This window comes from Bos indicus, chromosome 25 (assembly GCF_029378745.1).
Source record: "Bos indicus isolate NIAB-ARS_2022 breed Sahiwal x Tharparkar chromosome 25, NIAB-ARS_B.indTharparkar_mat_pri_1.0, whole genome shotgun sequence".
NCBI lineage: Eukaryota > Metazoa > Chordata > Mammalia > Artiodactyla > Bovidae > Bos > Bos indicus.
Genome location: NC_091784.1, coordinates 34,850,809 through 34,862,329, shown reverse-complemented (window position 1 = coordinate 34,862,329; position 11,521 = coordinate 34,850,809). Strand labels below are relative to the sequence as shown.

Here is an 11,521-nt window from a genome sequence, read left to right as displayed (position 1 = left end):
TCTCTTTCAATTCTGGTTTCCTCGGTGTATATGCCCAGCAGTGGGATTGCTGGATCATAAGGCAGTTCTATTTCCAGTTTTTTTAAGGAATCTCCACACTGTTCTCCATAGTGGCTGTGAGGTTCATTTTAAATGCACCTCATTTAAAATGTACCTCAGGCAAAGGGGGTAGCAACTGCAAAGGACCTGAGGCTGCAAAGGGCTCAGTACAGCTGACCCTTGAGCAGGATGGGGGTTAGTCTTGACATATTTTAGTCGGCCCTCTCCATCCATGGATTCACCCAACCACGGATGGTGCAGTACTATGGTATTCACTGTTGAAAAGTATCCCTGTATAATTGGACACTTGCGATTCAAATCCCTGTTGTTCAAAGGTCAACAGTATTTACGAGATCCACCAGAGAGGAGGCTTGGGTGGCTGGATCACAGTAAGTCAGAGGGAATCCCAGAAGACGAGGTCAGAGGGGCTGGCAGGGAAGGCCTGGTAGACCAGAGCAAAGGTTTGGATTTAATTTCAAGGGCGGTGGGAGCTATTGGTGGGTTTAAAGCAAGGGAATATGATCTGATTTATATTTTTTAAAGATCTCTCTGGCCACTGTATAGATATGGATCATAGTGGGTTGAGCACCTGGGTGGATGGACAGTGATGCCAAGAAGATCAAGGTGAAAAAGGCAGATGGGCGAGTCCAGAGTCAGATGCCTGAGAACAAACAGGTGGATCGACTGAGTAGCCCAGCGGTCTGCAGACTTCAGTAGAACTAAGAATCACCTGAGGGCTAGTTAAAACAGAGGCTTCTCGACCCGGCTCCAGAGATGCTGATTCAGAAATACGGGGATGGACCCACTTCTGTCCCAATTTTCAAACGTTCCCAGGCAACACTGCTGCTGCTGGTCTGAGCACTACACTTTCAGAGCCACTGGAAAAGTCAACTGGACTCAAACACATGGAGCCCTGGGGCCTGGGGCGGCTCTGGGCTGGCTGGGCATATCACATATGTAAACCTGTGGGAATGGTTGGGCGCTCAGGGATTGGGAACTGAGAAGGGTAGGGGTCCCCAGACAGGGCCCTAAGAAAGCTAATATTTAGAGATCAGGAACAAGAAGATGACTGAAAAGGGACAGCTGGGCTGGTAGGAGGAAAATCAGGAGTGTGTGGTGACCAGGGAAGTGTGGCAGGAAGAATGACTGCCCCAAGGACGTGTGTGGGTTAGTCGCTCAGTCGTGTCCAACTCTTTGCGACCCCATGGACGGTAGCCTGCCAGGCCCCTCTGTCTGTGCAATTCTCTAGGCAAGATCTCCTCCTCCAGGGGATCTTCCTGACCCAGGAATCAAACCTGCGTCTCCTGCATTGCAGGCAGATTCTTTACCATCTGAGCCACCAGCCAAGCCCCCTGGATGACCATGCCCTAATTCTTAGGATCTGTGAATATGCTTCCTTAGACGGCTAAAGGGACTTTGAAGATGTAATAATTACAGTCATGGAGCTGAATTATCATGGTGGGTCCAATCTAATCATGTTGCCCCTTAACATAGAACGTGCCCTGGCTGGAGTCAGAGATGCAGCAGGAGAGGAGGCAAGCTTATAAAAACATCAACCAGGTAATATTCCCTCCCAGCCTAAGAAGGAATCAGCAAGCTGTTGCTGACTCTCAGATGTATAGGGCCCACATGCAAGGACCACAGAGTAGCCTCTAAAAGGTAAGGGTCACTGTTGGCTGACAGCAAGGACACAGGGACCTCGAGCCAAGAGCTTCAAGGACCTGGATTAGCCAATGATCTGAACGGGCTTTGAAGTGGATTCTTTCCCAAAGCCTCGAGTGAGGCTGATGCCTCCATCTCAGCCCAGCAAGACTGGTGTCAAGACTTCTACCTCCAGACCTGTGAGATAATAAATGTATTGCTTAAAACAGTTCCTTTTGTGGTCATTTATTATAAGAGGAAAAAAAAAAAAAACCCAAAAAACTAAATACAGAGGCCAAAAGAAAACAGGCAGTTAAAGGTCAGGTCAGCTTCATCAAATGCTTCCAAGAGTCCAGTAACTACAGGACAAAGAGGGGTCTAATGGATTTGGCAACAACAAAAGTGAATGGTGGCCTGAACCCCGGGAAAGTGGTATTGGAATGGAAAAGAAAATGAAGAGTGAGGAGGTGGAGACAGGATAGTTGAGAAAGCCTTTGCAGCAACCCTTTTGATAAGTTTTTCCCAGGAAGAGGAGGAATGAGGCCACCTGTAGCAGGAGGGAGATTTGGGACAAAGCGAGGCCTGTTTGTTTTTAGGTGGGGGACTTAGGGACACACCTAAGCGAAATAAAATGATCCAGTGGTCAAGGCAAGATGGGTGCAGGAGAGATGGGATGCTCAGTGGTACCCAGTCCTCAGCTTGGCAAGAGTGGGAGGAGGTAAGGAACAGGTTGGAGCGGGTGGGATCCCGGGCGTTCTCCCTTTGTACCAGGAGCACACAGGTGTAGCAGACTTGCTGATAGCCTGGGGCAGGCCCAGCATCGCCTTGCTTTTGCAGGAACTGGGCAGTTTGACTTTAAAGTGCTGTCTGCCTCTTACGTATCCCTGGAGCCGGAAGGAGAAGGAGGGAGGGTTGGAATCACCCACATTCGTGGTCCTGACTGTTCCAGCAGCCCCGCCCCCACCCCGCATCTGAAGCCTTGTCCTCTGCTGCGTGTCCTGCCGGCCACGTGTCCGCAGCTTGGCCATCACGTACCCGGTGGCTGATCCTCAGCACCTGCACATCCCGTTCCCTGTACCCTCGCCACAAGCTGCGTCATGCTCCCCGGGCCCCGCCACGTGTCCCGTGGTGCGCCACGTGTCCCGTCATGCCCCACGCGGCCTCAAGTAGCGCGGGATCCAGCTCTGTGCGCGCCCCACCACTCCCCACTCCCGCCACGTGCCCGGTCACGTGACCTGCCAGGCGTCCGCACACGTGGCCTGGCGCACTCCCCTAGCGCCCACTGGCGGTTGGCGGCGGTTGAAGCTGAGCGATGAGCTCCTCGCGGCCCCTGAACGGATTGTCACGGTTGGACGCGGAAGACCGGGTATAAAAGGGCGACCGCGTCGCTGTGGGGCATCGGGCGGCGGGGCGTAGGGGCAGGTGGCGCGGAAATGGGGGGCAGCACCCGGAACCCGGGAGTCTTGCAAAGAGACGACTCCCCCAGCCAGGTGAGGGCCCGGGCGCTGGGGAGTAAGGGTTGGTTGGAGCCGCCAGAGTCAGCGTGCCCGTTCAGGGCTCTGAGGTGGTGTGTTTCATCCCCCATAAGTCTCCGTACCAGCGCTTAAGTCAAAGGATGCTGGACATTTCGGGGGACCGAGGCGTGCTGAAGGATGTCATTCGAGAGGGAGCTGGAGAGCTGGTGACACCGGACGCCTCCGTGCTCGGTATGTATGGCGGCCGGGCCCGGGTGCCGTCTGCCCTGGAAGGCTGGTGCTGCCCAAGGGCTGCGTTTCAAGGGATAAGCGAGGGAACCCATTACCCCTTTGTGTGAGACGGCAGTGAACAGGGGCTCTGGGAGGCCCAGCAGCCCAGCTCTTGAGCCGCGCCGCCAAAGGGCAGGCATCTAAACGCTGAGGCAAAGCTTTTCCCAGTCATGGGATGAGGGGTGGGGGTCAAGTTTAAGGTACTTAACGTTGTTTCTGTGTGACAAAGAGATTTGCTATGGAGGCATGAGTGTCTTGTCTTTTCCTAGTGAAATATTCTGGATATCTGGAGCACATGGACAAGCCTTTTGATTCTAATTGCTTTAGGAAAACGCCTCGGCTCATGAAACTTGGAGAGGGTAAGTTCAGATGAAAGTGTTGGGGACTCAGCCCTGTCAGACTGCGACTTCTTGGACCTCTGTCCACGGAATTCTCCAGGCAAGAGTACTGGAGTGGGTTGCCATTCCCTTCTCCAGGGGATCTTTCCCACCCAGGGATTGAACCCAAGTCTCCTGCGTTGCAGGCACATTCTTTGCCATCTGAGCCACCAGGAAGCCCAAGTTCAGATAAGGAGCTGGGAAAAAAGAAGTTGCTTGGGGGAACTGATGCAGGGCGGTGCCCGAGGACCGGAAAACTGTTCAGGGCACTTGAGTCTGTTTTTCTGAGGCTGGGTTTTGCTAAACCAGCCATGTTGTCTTCCACACTCTCCTCTGAAACCTAGGTATTTGGGAGATGGCTTACCTGGCAGGGTTATCTTTGCATTTGTGACGTAACCAGGGGTGCTACATATTTCTTGGTTTATTATGAAGACATTTGTTGAATGATTATTCCATAAGGCAGAGCGAAAAGAAAGGATGTACTCATATGGTTAGAAAGGCTGTGACCAGTGTTGTAGAGATTGACACACTCCAGACAACTAAGCTGGTGAAATTTGGGGGCGGTATAAGCAGTGTTTGGTGGGAATGCTTAATGAAGGCACAGTTCGTTCCAGCTGGGAATAGTTCACCTCAGATGGGATATTTGAATGAGCCCCGAAGTTTGAATAAGAGCTCAGAGTAGAAGCTGGGCATGAGTGGGTAGGAGAACACATTGCAGGAAGAAGGAACCACGTGAACAAAGATGTCAAGGCCAGGACACTGCAGAGGCTGGAGGAGTCTGGGGGTGGTGGCGAGTTGGGACGACAACGCAGGAGGCTTGGGGATGCCTCTCGGAGAGATGTGGATGTGAAGGGGGAGGCCGTGGGGGGCAGTGGGCCAGCTTCCACCGTGTTTTTTGTCACTTCTTCCAGATATCACACTGTGGGGCATGGAGCTGGGCCTTCTGAGCATGCGGAGAGGGGAGCTGGCCAGGTTCCTGTTCAAACCCACCTATGCTTACGGAACGCTGGGCTGCCCTCCCCTGATCCCCCCAAACACCACCGTCTTGTTTGAGATCGAGTTGCTCGACTTCCTGGACTCTGCTGAGTCGGACAAGTTTTGTGCCCTCTCAGCCGTAAGTTCTGGAGCACAGATGTTAGCACTTTGATAGAGGGATGGGTTTGTGTTTCAGGTAATTATCCTACCCCACTGATGATCATCAGCCCCAGGGTCTGACCAAGGCTCCGGTGTGGAGAGGTGGAGGGGAGGAGTATCTTACCACTCACTAGTGTGTGTCTGAGTGCTGCTGGCCCTGATGTGTGGGTACCTGTGCTCGGCCAGGGTTATGGACCAGCAGGTTGAGCTGACCTTTGTCACCATTTGCCTAGGTCTCCCTGAAAGATAGTATTTGCTTCTCAGTGCTGTTTGGTTTTCAGCAAGTCAAGCATTGGTAGCTCATAACTGGGTTGACCATGTAATTTGTTGTCCAACCCAGGACCCTTGAGAAGGAAAGGGACTACTAACTTATGGGATACGAGGACACAGGGTATAAACTGGGATAGATGGCCTCTGTCTTAATGTAACTCTAAAACCGCCTTTCCTCTGTAGCCTCACATATAACTCACCCCGTACAGACGGGGCTTCTAATCATCAGCAGTGACGTGAGCTCCTTGTCCTGCTGTCTTACCCTGGCTGTACATGTGGCCTTAGATGTCCACCCCGGGTTCACATCTCTGTATGGTGTCTCCCTGGCTAAACTGTCACCACCGCAAGGGAGAGACACTACCTTTTTCTCATCTTTTCACAAAACAGAGGTTCTTGCAGATAACCTGGGTAGGGGTGGGGCCAGAGAAGGCAATGGCACCCCACTCCAGTACTCTTGCCTGGAAAATCCTATGGATGGAGGAGCCTGGTAGGCTGCAGTCTGTGGGGTCGCTAAGAGTCGGATACGACTGAGTGACTTCACTTTCACTTTTCACTTTCATGCATTGGAGAAGGAAATGGCTACCCACTCCGGTGTTCTTGCCTGGAGAATCCCAGGGACGGGGGAGCCTGGTGGGCTGCCGTCTGTGGGGTCACACAAGAGTCGGACACGACTGAAGCGACTTAGCAGCAGCAGCAACAGGGGTGGGGCCAGGACGTCTGTTTAAAAAGAGGCTCCACTGGTGATCCTGACGTGTACCCAGGGTAGAGCATCATGGTCGGAAAGACGGGCGGAGCTCTGGGCAGACCAGGGCTGTCGAATGCTTGCTGGATGAGTGGTTGCCATGAGACCTGAACTTTGTGCTTGGCAAGTTCCATCAGTTTCTAATTCTATGAGAAACTGTTTCTTTAGGGAGCATCTCTGGGTAGGTCTAAACTAGTGGACTTCCCATTTGGCCCTCATCCGTAAAACAGCAGTAATGGCATCTACCTGCTGTGGCTTCTGTTGGGATTCAGAGATGACTTCTACCTAGGCCCCTAGCCCAGTGCTCAGCACACCTGCGGCAGCAGAGGTCATAGTCTAAAGGAACAGACCTAACAGCTGTAGTGACCCTGGCGTTGTGGCCGTGGGGCTTTCAGTTTCCTTGCTGACATCCTTGTCTTTGATCCTTAGGAGCAACAGAGTCAATTTCCACTTCAGAAGGTCCTAAAGGTGGCAGCTACTGAACGAGAGTTTGGCAACTACCTTTTCCGCCAAAATCGTTTCTATGATGCCAAAGTGAGATATAAACGGGTAAGACTGCTTCAAGAGTGTGAGTTTAGACCCTGGAAACTTCCTTCTTTAAGAGAGAGAGACTTTATCTCTGTCCCTTCTTCTCCCCTACAACGTTAAGAAAAATCTTAACCTAAAAATCCTCATGCCAGAGGGCTAAAAACTGGGGGAGAGAATGCAGGGTTTAAGGGAACCTGGTGATGTTTGAATATGGATGTGGTTTACATGAGTGTGTTCAGGTTGTGATCATTCATCGAGCTGGACGCTTGCTTTTGTACTTGACTGTGTATTTCAATACAAATTTTTTAAAATTCTCTTTCTAGTTTTGGGTCCTCTACCAACTGACTTCTCTACCCCATTTGCCATGTTCATTTCCTGTCTTTTTGACAGTGGACATTCATCTGAATCTAACGCCATTCTTGCCAAGCTTCTGATTGTCATTTGGCTTCCTGTGGAGGTTCTGCTGACAGGAATCCGCTGTTTGCTTTGTAACGCGGTCACGAATATTATGAGTACTTTCTGTGTGCCCAACTCTGCCCCCTAGGCTATAGAGGCAAACAGGATACAGTTTAGGGGCATTCTGATTTTTGTCTCATTTGCATAGTGAGCCTAAACATTCAGGATTTGCATTCAGCTGTAAACCACAAAATCCTGAAAAAGTTTTTCAAATAAACTAGTGATGTAATTTTTCTCACATAAGAAGGGAGGCACTTCAAGGACAGCATAAACAGCTGTTACACAAAGCCATCAGGGAACATTCCAGAGATCTCTCTGATCAGCTGCCCTTAGTGTGTCTTTGTTGTCTTTTTCCTTCTCAAGATGGTAGTTCAACCTGCAGTGTCATGTGATCATCTGGGCAGGAAGAAGGGAGGGAAGAAGAGTCTGGTGTGTGTATTCGTATTACAAGCTTTCCAGAATTTCTCCTAACCCGACTTCTCATGATATCCTATGGTGAATGTCCATTTGCCCTTAGCTGTATGCAGATAGGAAGCTGCAAAGTATGGTTTAATTAGTACGTTGCTGCTTTGAATGAAATGGAGGCTCTGTTGGAAGAGGAGGGAAATATATGTTCTCTTTTTCTCTTAGCATAATACCCTCTAGGTCCATTTGTGTTGTCATAGATGGTGAGGTTTTGTTCTATCTTATGGCTAAATAATATTCCATTATGTATATATACCACATCTTTAAATATTCATCTGTTGGGCACTTGGGTGGTGGTGTTCAGTCACTAAGTGGTTTCTGACTGTTAGCGACCCCATGGACTGCAGCACGCCAGGCCTCCCTGTCCATCATCAACTCCCAGAATTTGCTCAAACTCATGTCCATTGAGTCGGTGATGCCGTCCAACCATCTCATCCTCTGTCACCTCCTCTTCCCTGCACTCAATCTTTCCCAGCATCAGGGTCTTTTCCAGTGAGTCGGCTCTGGCTACTGTAAATAATGCTTCAGTCAACATAGGGTGTATATATCTTTTCAAATTAGTGTTTTTGTTTTCTTTGGACAAATACCCAGGAGTGGAATGCTGGATCATATGGTAATTCTGTGTTTAATTTTTTGAGTAACCATACTGTTTTCCGTACTGGCTGCATCAGTTTATATTCTTGCCAGCAGTGCCCAAGGTTTTCTTTTCTCACATCCTGCCAACTCCTGGCTGTTTGCTGTCTTTTTGATAATAGCCATTCTGACAGGTGTGAGGTGATACCTTATTGTGGTTTGAGTTCCATTTCCCTGATAATTGGTGGTGTTGAGCATCTTTTCATGTGCTTCCTCACTGTATATATATCTTCTTTGGAAAAATGTCTATTTGGATCCTCTGTTTATCTTTCAATCAGTTGTTTATTTTTTAATGTTAAGTTGTATGAGTTCTTTGTATATTTTGGATAAAAATGCCTTATTGGATATATTGTTTTGCAGATATCTTCTCCCATTCATTGGTGGCCTTTTCTTCTTGTTGATAGTTTCCTCTGCTATGCAGAAGCTTTTTAATTTGATGTAGTTCCATTTGTTTATTTTTGCTTTTGTTTCCTCAGCCTGAAGAGACATACCCAAAAAAGTATTCCTAACATGGGTGTCAGAGAGCATACTGTCTGTGTTTTCTTCTAAAAGTTTTTTGGTTTCAGGCCTTACATTTTAAGGGCTTCCCTGGTGGCTCAGATGGAAAAGAATCCGCCTGCAATGGGGAGAGACCTGGGTTTGATTCCTGGGTTGGGAAGATCCCCTGGTGGAGGAGGGCATGGCAACCCACTCCAGTATTCTTGCCTGGAGAATCCCCATGGACAGAGGAGCATGGTGGGCTCCGGTTCATGGGGTTGCAAAGAGTTAGACACGATTGAGCATAGCACACAGCCTACATTTTAAATCTTGAAATTGTGTGTGGTCTGAGTAGGTAGTCCAGTTTGATTCTTTTGCCTGTAGCTGTCCAGTTTTCCCAGAGCCATTAATTGTTTACTATTGTTGAGATATAATTCACGTAGCATAAAATTCACACTTTTAGTGTACAGTTCAGTAATTCTTAGTTTATTCACAAGGTTGTGCAGCCATTACCACTACTGAATTCCGGAACACTCCATCACCCCCAAAAGAAACCTGTTAGCAGTTACCATTCCCTCCTACACCCCCTGTTTTACTCTTTCTGTGGATTTGCTTATCTGGGATATTACGTGTAAATAGAATTATGAAACGTGATCCTTTGTGTTTGGTTTTTTTCAGGAAGCAAAATGCGTTCAGAGTTTATGTTGTAGCATGTATTAGCAGTTTATTCCTTTTAAAAAATTTATTTTTCAAATTGTGGTAAAATGTGCCAAACATAAATTTTACCATTTTAAGCATTTTTAGGTATACAACCCAGTGGCATTAAGTACATTCAGAATGTTGTGCGACCATTGCCACTGCCTGTTCCAGAACTTTATCATCATCTCAAACAGAAGTTCTTTATCAGTAAACAGTAACTCCCACTTCTCCTGCCCCCAGCTTCTGGTAACCTTTATTCTATTTTCTGGCTCTATGAATTGATCTATTATGGGTACTCATGTAAGTGGAATAATAACAACATTTATCCTTTTCTGTCTGACTCCTTTCACTTAGCATGATGTTTCAAGTGTCATCCACGCTGTAGCATGTATTAGTATTTCATTCCTCTTTATAGATGAATAACATACTCTTGTGTGGATCTTACTGGGGCTTCCCTGGTGGCTCAGACAGTAAAGAATCTGCCTGCAATGTGGGAGACCCAGGTTTGATCTCTGGGTTAGAAATTGCTTTTCCTTGGAGAAGGGAATGGCTTCCCACTCGTTTTCTTGCCTGGAGAATTCCGTGGACAGAGGAGCCTGGCAGCCTGAGCCTGTCGGCTGTAGCCACGGGGATCTTGCTGCCTCTTGTTTATGTTCATCAGTTGGCGGGCATTTGGGTTGTTTCCACTTTTTGGCTATTGTGAATAATGTTTCTATGAACACTTGTTCACCAGTTTTTGTGTGTAGACTGATGTTTTCAGTTCTTTGGGGTGCCTAGCTAGGAGTGCAATTGCTGGGTCATATGGTGAATCTGTTTAACTTTTTGAAGTACTGCCAAATTGTTTTCCACGGTGGCTATTCCCACCAACAATACAAGGCCCCAGTTACTCCACATCCTCACCCACACTTACCTTCCTTTTTTTAAGGTGACAGACATCCTCGTGGGTATAAAGTACTGTGTCATTGTGTTTTTGCATCTCCCTGATGGCTAATGATGTTGGGTGTCTTTTCATATACTTATTAGCTATTTGTGTATCTTCCTAGGAGAAATATTCATTCAAATTCTTTGCCCATTTTAAATTTGGTTGTCTTTATTGTTGAGTTGTAAAAGTTCTTTATTCTGAATACTAAACCCTTATCAAATGTGATTTGGAAATATTTTCTCCTATTCTGTGATTGTTATTTTACTTTTGTACATTGCTGAAAAGGAAAAGATGTCTTTTTATTCAAAAGTCAAAATAAATCATCTGAAGGCATGGACAATGACCGCAGTAAACCATTATATGTTGTCAACCGAAACCGGTAACTGCCTGTTATAATGATTTTTCTTAAACATCAGTCAACCTTCAGTCATTTTGTTCTTTCACTTTTTTGATAGTGTCCTTTGAAGCACAAAAGCTTTTAATTTTGATTAAGTCCTGGTAATTTATTCTTTAGGTATTTGTGCTTTCGGTGTCAGAATTTATCTAAGACTACAAAGATTTACACCCATGTTTTCCTCTAAGAGTCTTTCTTACAGTTAAGCTTTCAGGGCCTGTGGTCTATTTTGATTAATTGTATGTTGTCTGAGGTAGGAGTCAACTTCATCCTCTTGCTTGTTGACGTCCATTTGTCACAGCACTATCTGCTGAAAGGCTACTCTTTCTCCATTGGGTGGTGTTGGCGCCTTGTTACTAATCAGTTGATTCTGGATGTACATAGGTTTGTTCCTGGACTCTCCATCTGCCTTGTTGGTTCTGTTCTCTTGACCTATGTGTCTGTCTGTATGGGTACCACACTGGCTTGGTAGTAAGCTCTGAAATTAGAGAGTGTGAGTCTTTCAACTTGGTTCTCTCTCTGACCACCCCGCCTTCACCCTGCCTTTTTCAAGTGTTAGGATCCCATGAATTTCTGTATGAATTTTCAGATCAGCTTGACCATTTTTGCAAAAAAGGCAGTTGAAATTTTGGCAGTGGTTGAATTGAAAATGTAGAATAATTTGGGCACTGTTGCCGTTTTAACAGAATTAGGTGTTTGGATCTGTGACATGAACTGTCTTTCCATTTACTGAGATCTTCTTTAATTTCTTTCAATAACGTTTTATAGTTTTCAGTCTATAAGTATTGCACTTTACATTTATTGCCACTTATTTTATTCTTTTTGGTGCTATCATAAATGGAGTTTTCTTAATTTCATTTTTGGATTGTTGTTAAAGAAATACAGTTAACTCATATATTGATCTTGTGTCTTGCAACTTTGTGAACTCATTTTTTAGCTCTGATTGTGTGTATTCTTAGGGTTTGCTGTACATAAGACCACCTCCTCTCGACCACCTGT

The 11,521-nt window shown here is 46.9% G+C and overlaps 1 protein-coding gene across 3 annotated transcripts in view; it reads left to right on the top strand.

Moving 5' to 3' along the window:
* The first annotated feature begins 2,939 nt into the window (after positions 1 to 2,939).
* Positions 2,940 to 11,521, top strand: part of FKBP6 (FKBP prolyl isomerase family member 6 (inactive)) — a 29,798-nt gene continuing 21,216 nt past the window's right edge. For 2 of the 3 annotated variants that reach the window (XM_070780056.1, XM_070780055.1), the window contains exons 1-5: positions 3,063 to 3,170; positions 3,269 to 3,386; positions 3,695 to 3,784; positions 4,714 to 4,916; positions 6,378 to 6,497. In XM_070780056.1, the coding sequence (XP_070636157.1) occupies positions 3,114 to 3,170; positions 3,269 to 3,386; positions 3,695 to 3,784; positions 4,714 to 4,916; positions 6,378 to 6,497 (588 nt within the window). In that variant the 5' untranslated portion in view covers positions 3,063 to 3,113. The other variant, XM_019988409.2, reaches the window with a different exon arrangement.